Here is a 19,125-nt window from a genome sequence, read left to right on the forward strand (position 1 = left end):
AACAGGAGTCATAGGCCTGACCTACTTGATGAGAAATACCGGGAACTAGTAAGAGGAGCCACCCTCCCTCCCAGGCCCTGGTGGTGGGGTCTTTGGTTTCTGCTTGTCTAGATGGTATGTGGAATGGGAACCAGAGTAGTTTTTGCCCTTCTCTTGTTTCGCTATATCTGGAGGCTAACCCTGAGGTTATCACATAAGCCTGAGTATAGTGCTGTCTAAGGCAATGTGAAGTTGGCTATTGGTGCTACAGGTAGAAGTAGAAGCATCCAGTCCTGTCCTGTGTTTGGGGCCAGTCCTCAGCAGAGGACCCTCATTTCTTTTTCGTGGATCTTAGACATGTCCCGCAGCCATCATGAACCCCTCCTGGAGGTCTGAAGGCTCATTCTAGGGTCAGTGCCACCTTCATCTGTGGAAGGACGGCTCTGGTTGCTCAGCTCTGGGGGCGATACCTACACTCCCTGAAAGCCTTGGTTATAGGTTCTTGTCCATGCAACCCGAAGGACATTCTTCCTTCCCTCTGATCTCTGCCTCCAGCCCTGGAGAGAGATGTGAGCAGTCCTGAGTGAAGCTTGGGGGTCTCTCCGGTGAGCTGCTGGCCCTTTCAATGACTTCCATCCACCTGTAGAAAGGTCACACCAGTGGCATATATTCACTTACCTTCCCAAGAATGATAAGTACAGCTAGTTAGTAGAGTTCTCAATACTCAGTCATGAACTCAGTTTTACCCCTAGTACCTGAGTAAAAGCCAGGTGTGATGTGCACTTGTAACTCTAGCACTGAGGAGGTAGCGATGGATTTACTGGTGGCTAGCCAGCCTAGCCTCATCAGTGAGCCCCCAAGTGAGACACCTGTCTCAAACAAGGTAGATGGGGCCAATGCGGTGCCTTAGCAGGTAGCAGCACTTGCCAAGCCTGGCAGCCCGAGTTCCATCTCCAGAACTCACACACTGTTGGTACATGGAGAGAGCCAACCCCACAAAGTTGTCTTCTTGCCTCCACATACAAGTGGTGCATGTGCCCATAACCCCCACAATAAAAAAATTTAATAAAAGGAGGGGGGACTAGAGAGATGGTTCAGTAGTTAAGAGCACAGGCTGCTCTTCCAGAGGACCTGGGTTCAATTCCCAGCACCCACATGGCAGCTCACAACTGTAACTCCAGTTCCAGGGGATCCGACACCCTCCCACAGAAATACATGAGCGCAAAACACCACTGTACATAAAATTAAAAAAAAAATAAAAAGGATGTTTCCTGAAGTTATACTTTGGTCACTATATGTATGCATATATGTGTGTATGTACACTAGTGCCCGCATACAAACATGAACATACACTGAAAGCAAAACCCTGCAAGCATTATTTGACCCTAGTTTCCTGGGAACTGGGAAGTTTGCCTCTGGCTCTGTTATTGGCAATGAACAGAAGAAGCATAGCAGAATCACCTTTCAAATGTGTACTTGCTCTCAGCCCGGAAGAAGTAGACGTGAGATTTGAATTGGAGCTTGAAAACGTAGTCTTTGTGGATGCTGTCAGCCTCCCTGGGGAGGCTCACACTGTAACCCAGCAGTGGGAGACTGGCCAGGGGGTAGTCATCCTGGAACAGCACAGGAACAGGGTCACTGGGTGTTGGGGTGCAGTTCTGCACTCAGGGCCCATTATTCTGTGGTGCCCCCCAGCCCTTTACTCGCTACCAGTGGTTCTCCCAAGGAAATGGTAGTTTGTACAGAGGGACCCGCAGGTAAGAAAGGCTAATTCCATTTCCATAGAAAAGGTGTTGTAATGGTGGAATCGGCACCAGACTGTGAGGAGGAAATAGATAAGCAGATGTGTCGTGTACTCTGTGCCTAGACTCCAGTTAGGCTCAACATACCTGATGGGTTTTATAGAAGAACAAACAGAAGTTGGTAAAGACCACCCAGAGCTTCTGCCAGCCGTTGCTGTTCTTGAACTTTCTCAGCAGATATCCCGAAAGCTGGTTCTGTCAGTAGAAAAGGCAAAAGCACTTTGCTGTCACCATAATCCTTGCTCAGCAGCTGTCACCAGCTTCATGACCCTGACACCTACCAGATCTGCGTGCTCAGCAAGGCTTCTCTGTGTAGCCCTGGCTGGCCTGGAACTCCCTCTGTAGACCAGGCTGGCCTCAAACTCAAGAGATCTGCCTCCCAAGTGCTGGGATTTTAAGTGTTGCCAGCACTGCCCAGCTGATGCTTAGCGTTTTTTATCAGCATGGTTTGTGCATACTTAAGACCTGACAACAGGATGTTAGTCTGGGAACCGGTGTCCCAGACACTTAAGTGTACGAGACTTCTCTTTCTGATAGATAAGTTAGTTTCCCGATGAAAGCATACATTTGCAAACCTACATGAGAACAAGATGAGGATGGTGATGACACCTTGAACCAAGTTTGGAATTATGGGGGGAAGGAGGGCATTTAAGTGCAGCACTGCAGAAGACCCTGCCAGCCAGCCCACTGACCTGTCCTGTCTTCTGGGCCTGTGTCTAATATGTGCTGCCTAGCTTCCCAAGAGGTCCCCACCTACTTTGATCTGTAGACATCTCAGGTCTCACTATGGACCTGTGCTCTGACCCCCACAGCCTTCAGTTCTCCATAGCCCAGTAGAGTGGGGATGAGGCTATGGAGACCTTAGAGTCGGGCGTGAAGGGAGTAAGTCCAGGAATGGGTATGTAGAGGTGTAAGCTGAATAACTTGAGGTTCTGTGAAGCCAGATGTGTACAACCACTAATCCTTGGGATGCGGGTGAGCATGAGCCCAGGATGGGAAGTGGGAAAGGGAGAGTACTGCCCTGGGGCAACATGTGGGCCTTCCAGCAAATTCCACCACTGCTGTCTCTGCCATGACTGCCCTTACAAGACACCAGGAGACATTTGGTGTGAAGTCCCCTTCCAAAGAAAGCTTGAGTAGACAGTGAGCCCTAAACTGGTTTCTGACAGTGGGGGAGGGAGGCAGGTGGCAGCTGTCTGGGCACCGGTAGAGGAAACTTGCAGAAGGGCTCACGCGTATGCTCATGACAGCCATACCTCAACAGCTGCACTGTGGTCTGCTCTGGACACACTTGTGTTCCGGTACCAGCACACATGCATTGTGGTGTTGGCCCGGTGCTGGCTGTTCCCTTCCAGGGAGCCCCGGGTTCCTCGAACATCTTCTGATTCCTCCAGAGAGACCTCATCGGAAGATCCTGGGGAGAGTTAGCCACACCTGGCACCATGCACCCATGAGGGTCCTCCAGGTTCTGGGAAATAGGCACTTGGTACCCAAGTCAGCAGCCAGACAAAATCATATGGTGCTAGGATAACCCAAGACTTCTGCCACCTGGGCATGGCCACCTATTTTCCTTGTATGGGAGGGAAGCTCATGGGACTTGACATGCTGGGCAAGATCAGGAAAGCAATTTCTAGAAGTTTTTAGAGCTACAGAGGGACTCTCCTGGGGTGTCTTGAATCAAAACTCACTGGGGGTCTGAGTACACACTGGGCCTCCCAGCAGCACTGGGGCTGAGTCGCCAATACTCTTGGCTGCCTGGATTGCGGTGTTCAGGTCCTGCATCCACTTTTCCTTTTCTAGCCGAGTGCTGTAAAGGAGAAAGTCAAGTGAACGGCCTCTGCCTGGAGTTCTGTCCTTTTGTGTCAGGAGACAGGTCTGGTTTGGGCACCTGCCCATCCCATGGGTCCTTCTCCAGCCCGTTCCTAGGGTGAGCTAGGAGGAGCTGGAGAAGCAGGCAGCCTTTGGTGCTGGAACTAGTGAGTTTAGCACCGAAAGTCTCAATGCTGAAACACGAGACTGGATTGGGCTCATGATTAAGGTGGCAGTTCCTGGTGGAAGAGGACCAGCCAAGACAGATTTCACTGAGCAGGAGCTACACCTGAAGAACGCACTGATCTGGAGAGGAGAAAGCCTGTTTCTCCTTTGCTATGGCCCCAAGTTGACTTTCACCATGGTAAGTACTTCCCTTATCTGAGGGCTAGCGCGCTGCTGCCATTAGAAGACCAACTGCCAAGAATCCTAGGGCACAGGCACCTTCTCATAAGCACCATGGTTGGTCTCTTGAAAACCTCAAATGTCAGCAATCCTTCCTGCATAACCTGGGAACAGCTGAGTCCCCTGAAGCTCTAGAGGCTGGTAACTGAAGTCCGCATCCCTGCAGCAGGCCCTGTTCTCAACTGAATCGTGAAGAAGGCCCTTACCTGGCTGCCACCACGATCGTTTTCTGAGCTGCATAGATGGTGAAGCAATGAGGAACTGACCACTCATTGTCGCTTTCTTCTACCTGTAGGCAAGAGAAGAGGTGACACCCCATGGGCAAGGAGGATGCTAACAGCCTGAGGCATGTACAAAATGACTAGGTGCAGCTGGCTTGGAAGGCTGTACAATCTAAGACTATATAACTACAAGGGAAATGCAGGAGCACACTTGTGTCCCTACATTCTGGAGCTGCCGCCAAGTGACTGAGGTCTCATTTAGAGACACTGAAATACTCACCGGTGGGTCCAGCACTATTAGCTGAAAATCAAGCAAAGAAGATGTTGAGCATTTTGGAAAATTAATCTGTCAACCTGGCACCAAAATCCCTATCTGAAGCCAAGGAAGCCACTGCATACTGACTCAACCAAATCATACTGATGATGTGGTGGAGTAATTCCAAGATAAAATATTGCCAAATCAAACCTAAAAGCATATTCAAAAGTGTCCTAGCACCAAGCAAGGTGGATTTAAAGACTGCAAGGATGGGTTTATAACAGAATTCCTTAGTAACAGAATTCATCCTGTCAGAGGTCAGAAATGGTGATTTCTTTACAGACTGAGAACACCTTTGCCAACACTTCTAATATTTCTGACAGTAAATAGAAGTAAAGATTTCTCTGCAAAAGAAGGAAACAGTTTTAACATGACCAAGTTTCTCTCAAGCCGAGAACCTCTCTCTCTCTCTCTCTCTCTCTCTCTCTCTCTCTCTCTCTCTCTCTCTCTCTCTCTCTCTCTCTCTCTCTCTCTGAATAGCTTAGATAAGGACACACACTGGTCCTGAGGACTGCCAGTTACAGATGATCCAAAGAATACACAGTTCCCTATACAGAACCCACAAGACAAAATTCCCTGAGCTTCACTCTTGACAGAAGAGATCTGAATTGGCATCCTGGTGGTCATTTAACAGAATGTGGTGTCTTCCAAGTTAATATTTAAATTTGTGTGATTTCAGATGAAATGACAATGATATTTTGGAATGTAATTTGTCTAAACAACTCCAGAGTTTACTTGGAGTACTTAAATGCATTTCTAAGAAGTGTGTCAGCTTTCTACTTCCACTTTCCATGGGTTCCAGGAGACCCAACTTGAATTGTCAAGCTTGCACACTAAGCACTTTATCTGAAGAACTATCTTGCTGGCCCTGTGTGGATAAGGATGGGGTGGGATGTAGTCCCTCACACAGTATCTCTCTCCACTGTGGGTAACACCAGTGGAGTGGAAGGTCCTGCTATAAGGAGAGTGGGAGATGAGGCTGGCACACAATGCAGGCAGCCTTGGAGTTCAGGGAGAACATGGAGGCTTCAACAAAAGATGGGGAAAGTGACTCTATGGAGAAAAAAGTATGAAATCCTTAACCAATTACATCTAGCAAATTCTAGACAGACTGGAAAATGAAACTGAAGAGATGGCCCAGCAGTTAAGGGTGCTTGCTGTTCCTTCAGGGGACCAAAGTTTGGGTCCCAGCACCCACTTGGACGGCTCACAGTTGTCTGAAACTCCAGCTCCAGGATATCCAACACCCTTTTCTGGTATCCAAGGACACCAGTACACATATGTAAATACCCAAACATACATAAAAATACATCTTAAAAAACATTAAAAAGTGCCAATAGGATTGTGTGTGATGGCACACATCTTTAATCCCCCACTCAGGAGGTGGGCAGAGGCAGGCAATGTCAGTTTGAGGTCAGCCTGTTCTACAAAGTCCTAGGACAACTGGAGCTACTCTGTCAAAACACCCCAAAATAAAAGCCAATGCAGTGTTATGTCTAGCCTGAAGGGGCTAAAAATAAAGCTCTCATGGAAAGGTGGGAAGGACTGACCACAGCAACGTGTCTACAGCATTCCTTCAACAAACAGTTAATGCCACCCTCCACATTTCAAGGCCATTCCAAAATAAGACACCTCCACAGGATGGAGTTTTAAGTTTCACTAAATTATAGAGAAACTAAAATAGCTAATTACTATAAGATAAAAGCATTTGTGGCCTGGGGCTGAGCAGATGGCTCAGTTCAGTAAAATGAGTTCAGGTGCCCAGTACCCATGTGAAAAGCTGGGTGTGGCAATGAGCATCTGTGTCCCCAGCACTGGAGACACAGTCAGACAGACCCCTGGAACCCACTGGCTAGCCAGTCTAACTACACTGGTGAGTGCTAGGTTCAGTCAGAAACTGTCTCAAAAATAAGGTGGAAAGCAACCTAAAAGAACCTAATGTTGACCCCTGGGCTATCACACTCATGCACAACCCCCATAGACATGTACACGCATGCATGCACACAGGCAAACATGCAAACACACACACACACACACACCTGTAAAGGTTGACTAGCCAGCTTTGCTATAGAAAGGTTTCCCTACTGTGTAAAAATGGAGACAAAGCAACAGATACACTAAGTGCTTATTTTGCAGAAAACCAAAGTGCCAAGATTAGGGAATGGAGAGTAAAGTAATGGTGCCCTCTCCCCAGGTGGGGAAGGCAGAGAGATGACCCTCATGTACTGTGGGCCAGGGGCACATTTAGAACTCGCTGTGAGCAGCTGACTGGTGTTACTGCTGGGCAGCCATGAGCAGAGACACTAAGAGCAACATGTGCTTTGCATGATGGGACCCTGTGAGGATGGATTGGAAGATGTTTGGGAGACAGAAGCTCAATAATGTGGCATACACTCTTGAAAGACCATACTTGGCCTAAAGACAGGTTAGGTTAGGTCCTCTGGAGCTTACTACTGGTCGCCAGGTTCCCCTACTGCACCAGTAGTCAGAGACTGTAACAGAGCGCTCAGGGTGAGCTCAGCTTATATAGACGGTGGTAATCCGTGTCACGTCACCACAGCTAAACCTGGAGTGCTGTGATCACAGCGATATTTAGCTTATAGTTTCAGTTTTCCCTCACAGGAATGTGTATTTTAAAAGTAAACCATCAAACAACCAGGATGGCTTCCAGAGGTGGCCCCTGCTAAACCCAGCGAAGTGGAGTCACATATTACAAACATGTTTCAAGGCTGAGCAGAGTAGAGTCAGTGAGAGAGGAACCTCGCATGATGCTGCAGCAGTAGAACCTGCATGATGCTGCGGCAGTAGAACCTGCATGATGCTGCAGCAGTAGAACCTGCATGATGCTGCAGCAGTAGAACCTGCATGATGCTGCAGCAGCAGACCCTCGCATGACACTACAAGAGCAGACCCTCGCATGCTGCTGCAGCAGTAGACACCACCTCAAGGAGCAGTGTGAGGGCCAACAGATGAGCACGGCGCTAAGATGTCCTGGAACCACATGCTGCATCGTCTTTGCCTTCAGTGTCTCCACGACACGTTTCAGGCCAGGTTCCAGGGCCTACATGAAGAGAACACAGCCTCTAGAGCAGTGGTTCTCGACCTTCCTAATGCTGCAGCCCTTTAGTACAGTTACTCATGTTGTGGTGATCACCAGCCATAAAATGATTTTCATTGCTACTTTGTAACTGTAATTTTGCTACTGTTATGAAGTATAATGTAAATACCTAGCTTTTCCAATATCTTAAGCGACCCCTGTTAAGAGTTGGTTGAGCCCAAAGGGGTTGCAACCCGTAGGTTAAGAAGCACTCGCTGCTCTAGTCTTCCTGACTCTCTATGACTTTAAATAGGGTTTTCTTTTTCTAAAATTTGTTTTGAGATTTATTTCCTTTTAGTTCATGTATATGGTAGTTTTACCTGCATGAATATCTGCATGCCATGTGCATGCAGTGCCTACCCACCTAGACAATAAGACAGTGTTGATCCCCTGGAATTGGCATTACAGACAGTTGTGAACTCCCATGTCTATGCTGGGAATCAAACCTGGGTCCTATGGGAGAGCAGTCAGTGCTCCTAAGTGCTGAGCCATCTCCAGTGTTTATTTTTAAATATGTATTATTTTTATGTTTGTGTCTGTGTCCGTGTGAAGGTGCTCACAGATGGCATTGAGTCACATGGTGCCTGAGCTGCAGGCTGGCATGGGTGCTGGGAACTGAACCTGTGTCCTCTGGAAGAGCAGTAAGCACTCCTAACTGCCCGCCCTCTCTGCAGCTCTTAAACAGGTTTGTATTAACCTCCAAAGGCAGATCTGATAGACTGGATTATGTTAAAGCCCAGCGGTTATCCCATGTCAGACATCCTGGTGAGCACATATGCAGGGTGTGCAGAAACTTCACGGCGGCAGCAGCAGTGGCTCAAGCCCCAGGCAGCGCTGTATCAGGCACAGTCAGTGACCACAGCCTGTGTCTGTCCAAGGAATGGTTGTTCCTGGGTGAGCATCATAACTACACGATATCTGGAAATAGCTGATACCAAAACCCGCTCCAAGTTGTGGGCAAAATAGGTGAATACTATCAGGTGCTAAAGAAGACTGACCTAGAAAGCTGCCCATGGGTGGAATACGGTGCAGTCTGGGGTCAGGGAGAACAGTAGCCACGAGGAAGAGCGAGAACAGTCCATCATATTCCCTCAACACCAGGTGGCCTGCTCACCCCTGAAAATGACCTCAGACTTGCTGTTGTATTAGGGAGGTGGGGCAGAAGCCCAGCCCAGCACCTAAAAACCAAACCTCAGGTGAGCATGGTGCCACTCACCAGCATTCCACGTAGAGGAAGGAAGCCACGGATCCGGAACTGACTGGCCCCGGTGACACTTTTGCTTGTGTATAGCAGCATATCTGAGAACTGAGGGATGGAAAGATACAGACAAGGGACAAAGCTTCAGTGTCAGTGTAGTTAGACTCGAGCTACAGACAGCCATGGTGTGTTTACCAGATCTACAGAAGTTATTGGAAATTGTTGGGGAAAAAGTTTGTTCCTTTGCTCCTTTTCGACCAGATATATGCAGTAGTCACATGAGCTAGCAGAACTGGGGGCCAGTCACCAGTCTCCTCCGGTCTGGCCTAGCTGGTAGAAGCAGCCAGGAGCTCTAGCAGGTGCTCCTTCCCTGTGTGGATCAAGTCTGGGGCACTTGGAAAAGAAACCTGGTAAGGCTGGGCGGTAGTGGCGCACACGTTTAATCCCAGCACTCGGGAGGCAGAGGCAGGCGGGTCTCTGTGAGTTCGAGGCCAGCCTGGTTTAGAGAATGAGTTGCAAGATAGCCAGGGCTACACAGAGAAACCTTGTCTTAAAACCACCACCATCCCCAAAAGGAAGAAAGAAAGAAACCTGGTAAGATGAGGACACATGGTCAGGTCCTCTGTACCCAAGTTTCTGGGCAGCACTGAAGGCCCCTGGCTGCCACTAGGCTAGCCATATGGACATCTCTGAGTTGGCCCTGCTTGCCCTCCCAGAATGAGGACTAGGAATAAACAGGCAGCGTGGGCAAAGCGGCTGCTTCCTATTGCTCACTCTTGAGAGACTGCCTGAGTTTCCAGATGCCTGAGCTGCCATCCCAGGGATGGAGCCAGCAGGCAGCGGGCCAACTTTCCTGATAGACTTTACCCGCCAATTCTTCCCAGAGTGGAAATGCAGTTTGGGGCACAGTGGGAAACATACCAGGAAAAACATCCTCTGCTGCAGGCCCTTCTTGGTGAGCTTGTGAAGGCAGCCCTCACGGATGAACTCCTGAAAGACAACCAGGGTTCCTGTGAGCAGGGATGCAAGAGACACGTGGTAGTTGGGTCAAAGGTCATGGGAGCCAACAGTAACCTCTAGCTTGTTTGCACACGCCATAGCATACGTGTGAGGGTCAGAAGACAACTATCAGTACTGGCTCTCTCCTGCCACTTCGTGGACTATAGGATTAAACCAGGGTGCCAGACCTACATGCACACCCCTTCCTGCTGAGCCATCTTGCCAGCCTCTCTGGCTTCTTTAAGCCCTGCTGAGTGGCAGCCCTCTGGGAGAGCCACTACTCTACCCTAGTTACCTATCCTGGTACCAACCTGGTCCCAGTCATCTACCTGCCCTGAGGCGTGGGAACCAAGAGGAGAGACACTAGTGGAGAGACAGTCTCTGCCAACACTGGGTGGCTACAGTTCACTGCCCTGCACTGGAATACTGAATAAAGGCTCAGAAAGTCAAGCCGCCAAGCATGGTGGCACACGCCTTTAATCCCTGTACTTAGGAGGCAGGGGTATGAGGATCTCTATGAGCCTGATCGACATCGTGTAGTTCCAGGCCAACCAAGGCTATAAAGTGAGAACAGGAGCCCATCTGAACGAAATGACTGAAGCCAGGGTGGGCACAGCACCCACCCACCAAGGCACACAGAGGAACTACACATTATTGACATAAGATGAAAACAGCCCTAGTAGGATTTTCCCCTAGGAGACAGGAAGGTGTACCACCCTGTATGTGAACTTCTGTAGTGGTTAGCACTTAGTAGGGCTAGTTACTAAGCTTGCTTACTCTTTGCGTCAACGGTACCGAGTCAAGAGCAAGGCATCTACTACACAGGGAAGAGACATACCAACTCATGCGATGAAACTCAAAGTCCAGAAAGAAGCCCACACATCTACGGGGCTTCTTAATTTTCATAAGGAGGACCAGACAATTCAACACATGTGCCAGGGTAGCTGATGTGTGTGCAAAGGAATAACACTGGACTAACTGGGCCGGAAGGCTGGGCATGTAGCTCAGCCGGTATGTGCTCAGCAAGCGGGTTCCATCCCCGCTATCACATAAGCCAAGTGCAGTGGCGCACACCGCAGTCCCATCAGTCAGGAGGTGGAGGCAGCAGGACAGAAGGAACAGAAGTTCAGGGTCATCCTTAAATACACAGCGAATTTGAGGTCCGCCTGGGTTACATAAGACCCTATCAAAGGGAAAAAAGATAAGAAGAACTCTTAGAAGAAAAACCTGTAGGTGACTAATTGGGTTAAGACACATCTGGTATATGATACCTAAGGTATGAACAACTAAAGAGGACTTGAAAGTCATTAAAATGAAAAGTTTTAGTAGTATAAATGATAAAAAGACAAAGCCAGAGAAGGGGAGAAAATCCCTCAGGTATGATCCTGTTGCTTCCCATCTCAGATTCTGAGATGAAATCTCACGATGCAGCTAAATGGGCCTCAAAATCCACAGCCTGCAGCCCAGCCCCGAGTGTGGGATTCGGATGTGAGCCACCATTCCTGCTTTTGTGCCGTCTTGAGGCATTTCTCCCAGTACCTGGGGGGAGGGGGGGGCTCTTCTGTGCTTCCCGCTACCAGAACGGGGACCAACAACTAATGGGTCTTGGGGTTTCTTTCTGGGAAAATGTCCCCAATTGGTGATGATGGCTATATTAACTGAGTGCATGCAAAGTCACTGAATTGTGTACTTTAAAAGGTCAAGTCTTAGGCTACATTAGTACAATTCAATTGAAGACAACAGGCATAAAATCTTTCCCAGGTATGGCCACTTACCCTTCCAGGAGCAATGAGGTTTTCTACACCAACCAGGTCCCGCTGTAGCTCCGTCAGCTTCTGGAGGTTTTCTAGCCGGGTGAGGCTGTGCTGGAGCCCGGTGGTCACTTCTGTGATGGCCTTCAGTGCCTCTGTGTGGAGAGGTCGCCCAGTTCAAACCCTGAACAAGACTCCCCAGTCTCTGCCTTGTGGAAGAGCCAGTATTTTCTAGGGTGCCTTTAGCTGGAGGCACTGCAGACTCCGGGCAGGGCTCTGGCCCACTGGCACAAGCTCCTGTCTAAGTACAGTCCCTGCAGAACCCAAGGGGGTCAGGGGTCACCGGCCAATGCTATGCCTTAACGGGGCAGGTTCGGGAAGCAGTGCAAAGCACTGTTAGTTCTTGAAAGGGATCCTTCAATGTCTGAAGTAGCTTACTTCTTTCTGGTAACAGACGCTCACCTGAAGCAAATGTAAGACGTCAATAAACAGGAAGAAGCTCACTAAGATGAACGTGAACTCTACACCAGCCCCGAGGAGGCGACACTGGATAGAAACAGGTGCTCACCTAGTCCTGCCCTCTGCTGTCCCTAACGCAGCGACCTCTCTTACCTGCCAGACCACTAATGGGAACTGTTCTCATCTCTTTTAGAAGAAATTTTATTTTTTTGTGTATATGTGTGTGTGTGGTTGTACGTGACTGTGTACACACCTGACTGCAGAAACCCTCAGACTGTAGACAAGAGCACTGGATTCCCTGGAGCTGGAGTTACAGGAGACCGTACGCCTCCTGACATGGGATGCTGGGAACCAAACCCGGGTCCTCTGCAAGAGCAGCAAGTGCTCTTAAGCACGGAGCCATTTCTCCAGCTGCCAGGACCCTCTTCCTGCCCAACCGCAGCGCCTCACTCGTAGATCCCCCTCTGTGAGCATCTGACAAGGTCTGCAGCCCTGACTCACACGGCCTTATCCTCAGACCCACCCTGACAGGGACTTCATGGAACCAAGGACTGCTAGTGTTCTTTACAGGGTGCTTGTGGCTTTCAGAAGCACAAGCCAACCAAGAGAGGAACACACCCAGAATTCATCATCCTTGACAAATCATAAACAGATCCTTCTATAACTGCTCTGCAGACAGCACTGATGACATCAGGGAGAGCCTGAGCAAGGTGACCACAGCCTCACACGAGCCATGGCAGCTGCTGTCTGCAGACTCTGGGCATCTGCATTGCCTTGTTCTGCCTCTGCAAGCCTGGGGGCTGGAGAGATAGGTCAGTGGTTGGGAGCACTGACTCCTCATACAGAGAGGTCCCAGGTTCATTTCCCACACCTACATGGCATCTCATAACCCCCCCCCGTAACTCCATTCAGTGACTCTGCTACCTGGAATTCCAGTGACCCTCCTGCCTGTACTTCAGGCATCCTCCTGCCTGGGCTGCAGTGGCCCTTTTTCCAGGATTCCATGAACCCTCCTGCATGGACTCCAATCACCCTTCTGCCTCAACCTTCCAAGTAGCTAGGATTACATTAATCCGTGGGCCACCATTCCCAACTAATTATATTTTAATGACAATTTCAGTAATTTATAGACAGAATTTTCTTGTTCTAAACTGATGCTATAACTAAAATTTCTATTTGTAAATGACAAGATTCAGACTTTATTCTTTTGTCCCTTTAACAAATAGAAAATTATGATTCACATAGGTCAGAAACTTCCAACAGGCTGCTTGGCTCAAACATTTGCTAAGTCTTAGAGTCAAGTCTTCCAGGCCAGAAACACCCACATAAAGAGGTCATTCTAGGATATGCCCCATCCCCCAGTGCCCTCGCGTGAGAGACCTTGACAGCAGGAGGCCACCTTGGTTACAGTACCCCACTCCACGGAAGGAGAACAGTTCAGCCTGGAACCCGCTTCTCTGAAGCAGCTGGGCAGAGGCCAAGGCCAAGGCCAAGAGCCAGCAGTGAGCGCCGGGGCTGGCAGCCGCTCCCGGCAGAGCCAGTGGAGTCTAACACCACGCACGCCGCCCTCGGCCTCACTCACCGTGGCAGTCGGCATAGTCCCGATGCCCAGGGGCGTAGTGAGCACACAGGCGGCTCAATAGCAGGCGGTAGTGCACCAGCCTCTGCACGGGCTTCAGCAGGAAGGTGTTGAGAGGCAGGTAGCAGACCTTCTGGAGCTCGAACTCTTTGTAGGCGGCCTCCAGCTTCTTGCAGTGTTTTGTGGCCTTTTCCAGTTCTGTTAGAACCTCGTCGTGTCTTTGGAAGTAGCTGGTAAACTCCTATCGAGACACCAAAGGACAACACTTGGGTGGAGAGGCATGATGGCAAGCCTGGTCCGGCCGGGTTCAGCAGCTCGTCCGCCTGGGCAGAGCCCAGTGTGGACTGGGGGTGCTGGAAATGCTGACAGGGCGTAACAGGGATGCACAGTGTGGTAGGTACAAGCCAGAGTTTCTCTGTCTCCCCATTTCCCCATTTTAGACTCTATCCCAGTGTGTACCTTACTCCGTTCCCAGGGGTCAGGGCTCCTCCGCAGCCGGTCCTCACCATGACCACTGCTAATTGATTGATTCCTCCATTTACGGATAAAGAATGACCCTCAGAGGCGAGGAGAGCCAGAGCTCACCTTATGGGACACACTGAGTACCAGGCAAGAATGAAACTCCATTTGAGCTCTGCCCAGGTTCAGTGCTGACCGGGTTACTGGAGAGAGGGAGCAACCATGTTTTGGGCAACTGTCCTGAGAACTATTCTGAAGGATCGCTGTGCGGAGGGGCGGGCTACTGGAAAGGCAGCAGTGGTCAGAGGGATTCTGTTTTAGGCACTGTGTCTGGGGAGAATTCTGTAGTGGATAAAAGCATGGTTCAGGGGACCCTGTTGAGGGCAGTGCTATGCTGGAAATGCATGTATGGAGGCTTGCTTCTCTGAAAATTACTGCTCTGAGGGCGGCTGCTTTCATGGGAGCCTCATTCAGAGGGCTCTGTCCCGAGGGTGTGTTAGAGAAAGATATTCTGAATAAAACCTGGTTCTGAGGGGCACTGTTTGGTTGGTAAGTTGTCTAGGGAAACATTTTGGAAGAATGATACTCCCAGAGGAACCTGCTCTGGGGGAAACATGGCTTTAAGAAATTATGTTGAGTAGCCAGGCAGAGGTGGTGCATACCTCTAATCCCAGCACTTGGGAGACAGAGGCAGGTGGATCTCTGAATTCAATGCCAGCCTGGTCTACAAAATGAGTTCCAGGAGAACCAGTTACGCAGAGAAACCCTGTCTCAAAAAAACAAAAACCAACCAACCAAACAAACAAAACAAAAGTGAAAAAGAAAGAAATTACGTTACGAGAAATACTGTTCCGGGGAAAGGTGTTCTGAAGGGAACCCTGCTGTGGGGGCCCCATTCAGAGCAAAACACTGCAAACAGGAAATCCTACCCTGAAGGAACTTATTTCTGAGGCATGATGTTCTGGGGGGGGGGAAGATAATCATATTGAGGAGAATGCTATTCTGAGGAGACCCCTTTCCTGGGGAAAGCCTTATCTCCTTCTCCTGACCCTGACTCTTCCCAAGTACTGGGATACCACCATGCCCTCTCAGAAGGGGGCGCCAGATCCACTGGAACTGCAGTGCTGGGACGTGGGTGCTGGGAACCCAGCCCAGGTCCTCTGTAGGTACTAGGAGACCTCTGACCACTGAGCTGTCTCTCTGGTCTGGGATGTTGTCCTGAGAGCGCTGCAATTGGCAGGAACACTGTACAGGGGGACCCTTAATTCTGAGAACATCATTCTGAGAGGAAACACAGGGGTCCACCCTTCTAGAAAAACACTGTTCTATGGAACTCTGTTCTGAGGGGAACCATGTTTAGAAAACAGCTGTCATGAGGTGGTAAGGCCACTCGAGGGAAATACTATTTTGGTGAAAGACATTCTTAAGGGGGACCTAAGGAGAGGTGGTTCAGTATTGAGCAAGCCCCTCCTGAAACCATGTTCTGAGGAGAGTTGCTTCTGAGGAAAACGTTTTCTTTTCTCTGAGAGGCCTTTGTTTTAAGCACATCTTCATTGGTAAAATCTTGTTCTGGGGACTTTGCTTTGAGGGGACCCTTGCTAGGAATTATACTCTGAAGGAACCCTGCTCTAAGAACGTCTGTTCTTAGGCTCTTGTGAGTCCTAGCATTTTAGGAGAACCACGTTCTGAGGAGACCCCCGTTCTGAAGGAAACCCCCTCCGGGAAAACCCTGAGACAGGCTGTGTTTTTATTGGGATGCTGTTCTGAGGAACACCGTCAAGACAACACTGCTATTAAATGTACAGTGTTTTTCAGGGAACAGTTTTGAAAAGTTCTGAGTGGAGCGTTTGGGCGACAAGAACCCTCTCCTCAGGGGGCCCTGCTGTGGAGAATGGTGAGATGAGCTTGTTCTTGAGAAGGCTGCCGTGATGGGGACACTGTTCCAAGAACAACAGACATGTTTCCATCACAGCTTTTACTCTAAGCCTGGCGTTCCCGCACAAACTCGCCATACCGTACCTTTAACTGACGCATGTTCCTGAGGAGGATGTCCCCAATTCGTTGATCGTCACCTTTTAAATGGGCACCAGAGGGCCCTTCCCTGGATTAAAGGAACAAGAAGGTTTATAAATCCATGAAAATTTAACGGTAACATGTTGCGGTAGTCGTAGTCCTTTCCCTCTGACTGTGTAGCTGGAGCTGCCCCACGTGTGATTCTCCTGTCTCTGTCTCCTTGCTGCTGGCTTTATAGGATGCATCACCACACCCAGCAGTCAGTCAGAATGACAAGGAATTTCCAGGTGGAAAGAACTTAACTCTACGGCAACAATGACTGCATTTCTCTAAATACGATGGTAACCAGGTGAAAACATTCTTTTCCTATTTAACTTGCTCTAGTCCCTTCTCTGGAATAGGATAGATAAAATGCATTATTATTAAAGTTTATTCTAGCTTGCCCAATAGAATTTTGAAATACACATCAGTGAAATAATGGCTGTTCTGAATTAGCTTCCTGAGGCAAGGGCTGGTGTCAAAGATGGGTGCTCCCCAGGGAGAGTTCGGGACTCAGGGGCTGCTGGTCCAGGCCCCCAGCCAAGGTGCCAGCAATGTGGGAGCCATCCAGAGGAGGCTTCAGAAGGTGGCGGCTCCTGTGGAGGGAGGTAAGGAAATAGCGCCATCTGCTGTATGGTACGGTTACCAGAGAGCCAGCCTCTGCTCCACCTCGTGCAGGAAGCCTCGATGGAACTCGTAGACGGGATCGATGTTGGAGAAGAGCAGGGTCATCAGGGCGGCAGGCATGGCGTCCTCCTTGCTCACCAGACTTCGGAACCACTATGGGAGGAGTTTGGCCTGGTGAGAGGCTCAGCAGAGAGCTGTGACCTCATGACACCAAGCAAAGCTCCTCCAGTTTATAAGAGCTTAAACCAGCGTTCCACGTCCCCTCTTTATCGACTGTATAATTTCCAAATACAAACAAACCAATTCTAGGTCAGAACTTTCAGACAGATACATTCTTAGCTTTACAGCGTCAGGAAAACTGAAGACATCAGATTTTAACATGACTTAGACATCGTGCTGGAAGGCAAGTAGATACAACAGAATTTATGTAAGTGGGTCTCAAAACTGCCAAAGATACTTCTCAGGATGGCGCCTCTGTGTTTATATATAAAGCATATTAAGGAAATAAAAAATAATCAAGGACTAAGGTTCCATACCACAGTAATAACTTCTAAATCTTTCACATATGTTCGTTCTGTAGCGAGAATCTCCTTGGCTATGAAATAGGCCTTGTCTTCTGGCAGGTGCTGAAAGAGGCAGAGAGAAACGTGAGCACACTTCCGGGGGACATGTTACCTTTCCACACGCAGGGAGAGCCCGAGGCTTGTAACATGGTATGCTCAAGCCAACATTTTAGAAACTCCTGCCTTAATTCCTAGAGGGATTTACTGTAAAAAAAAAAAAAAAAAAAAAAAAAAGTTGGATTTATTGGTATATGTGTATGCCTGAATGTATGTTTGTGTACTGCATGTGTACAAGTTCCTGCAGAGGCTAGAAGGGGCCACAGGTTTTCAGTTACAAGTGGGTGAGAGCCACCCGATGTAGGTGCTGGAAACTGAATCCGGGTCCTCTGTAAAATCAGCAAGGACTCTTAACTTCAGAGCCATCTCGCTAGCCTGATCTGCTTGTAAGTAAACACGTCCAAGTAAGCCCAGCTACATTTCTCTCAACATGTCGTCCTCATTATATCACTGTACACCATTCCTTAGAAAAGTAATTGCTATTCAAATATCAATATATGTGAACAGAACCGAAGCTTATTACTGGTTTTGTGGTGAAACTATGATCCTTTATCACTGCCATTGATGAAGCTGGTTAAAAGATAAGGAACCATGAGTGTATGTTTAAACATGTATGTATGTGATGAAGGGCTGGAGAGATGGCACAGTGGTTAAGAGCTCTGACTGCTCTTCCAGAGGAACGGGTTCAAATCCCAGCACTCACATGATGGCAGACAACCACCTATGACTCCAGTCCCAGGAGACACCTGGTGGTCTCTCTGGGAACTACATGCACATTGTACATATATACAAGCCACAAACGTATAATAAAAATTGATAAGAACATATGTATGTGATTAAAATAATTAAACTTGGGCTGGAGATAAGGCTCAGCATAAAAATTTAAAAAATTAAAAGAATAATTAAACTTAGCTCATAAAAGTAACAACAAAAACCTCCCAGTGTCTTCTTAGTGTGCCTATGACAAGGCGCTGAGCTGGCTGGCACACTTCCTGTGTGCAGAAGAGGACCCAGGTCTACCTCCAGGCTCAGCTCTCTGCAGCTCCCCTTATGCTTGCTAGAACGGGACCCAAGATGAACCTGTCTAGGGGGTTGGTGAATCTCCATCAGGGCTCTGTCTAATGTGCAAACACAACACTCAAGTCAACGAGGGGCTACAAATCACAGCAGAACACAGTCATGGGGAGCACAGGGCGGAAAGTGCTGGAGGCTGCAAAGAATGTGACCAGGCCACAGATTCACATGGAGTGGGTGGAGCGCCCGGGCCAGCAGACAGGACAAATGTCAAGGCACAGAAAGTGATGTGGGATAAGAAAGAGGGGATGAAAGAAAGTCATCTGGCCTCTGCGGTTCCGGAGTGTTGGGGGTCAGTGTGTGTGCACTCTGATATGTGTGCATGCAGGATGCAAGCTGACCTGGAGGGGCAGACGGGAGTCTCAAGAGGCCTCTGCACAAGTCCACTGAGATGGTGTTGGTGTGCGTGTGATGTGTGACTGACTGACACAGCAAGAACAACTGCAACAAATTCTGCCTCAAGTCAAGGGAAAGATCAGCAGTCACCACCGGGGGTCAGTTCTGGGAGGAAGAACAGACTAAGTTTGCACCAGGATAGCCTGCGATATGCTTCCCAAGCTGCATAAGGAGAAGCAAGGGGCCAAGGCGATCCCAATGGAGGCCCGTGTTTGGGGATCACATCTTCTTTTCTGTGCCTGCTGTAGTTAAACACAGGCTGCAATATTCTCTCACAGTCCC

At 49.0% G+C, this 19,125-nt stretch overlaps 1 protein-coding gene across 1 annotated transcript in view; it reads right to left on the reverse strand.

The window, feature by feature from the left end:
* Positions 1-55: 55 nt before the first annotated feature.
* Farp2 (FERM, ARH/RhoGEF and pleckstrin domain protein 2) overlaps positions 56-19,125 on the reverse strand; it is a 108,474-nt gene continuing 89,404 nt past the window's right edge. Inside the window, exons 15-27 of the mRNA XM_057762832.1 lie at positions 17,290-17,379; positions 16,773-16,906; positions 16,094-16,175; positions 13,619-13,856; positions 11,602-11,732; positions 9,749-9,817; positions 8,846-8,935; positions 4,202-4,284; positions 3,470-3,588; positions 3,038-3,195; positions 1,869-1,976; positions 1,441-1,592; positions 56-619 (exon numbers count right to left, since the gene is read on the reverse strand). Coding sequence (XP_057618815.1) covers positions 472-619; positions 1,441-1,592; positions 1,869-1,976; positions 3,038-3,195; positions 3,470-3,588; positions 4,202-4,284; positions 8,846-8,935; positions 9,749-9,817; positions 11,602-11,732; positions 13,619-13,856; positions 16,094-16,175; positions 16,773-16,906; positions 17,290-17,379 — 1,602 coding nt within the window. The 3' untranslated portion in view covers positions 56-471. The remainder of the gene's footprint in view (positions 620-1,440; positions 1,593-1,868; positions 1,977-3,037; positions 3,196-3,469; positions 3,589-4,201; positions 4,285-8,845; positions 8,936-9,748; positions 9,818-11,601; positions 11,733-13,618; positions 13,857-16,093; positions 16,176-16,772; positions 16,907-17,289; positions 17,380-19,125) is intronic.

Source organism: Chionomys nivalis, chromosome 2 (assembly GCF_950005125.1).
Source record: "Chionomys nivalis chromosome 2, mChiNiv1.1, whole genome shotgun sequence".
NCBI classification, from domain to species: domain Eukaryota; kingdom Metazoa; phylum Chordata; class Mammalia; order Rodentia; family Cricetidae; genus Chionomys; species Chionomys nivalis.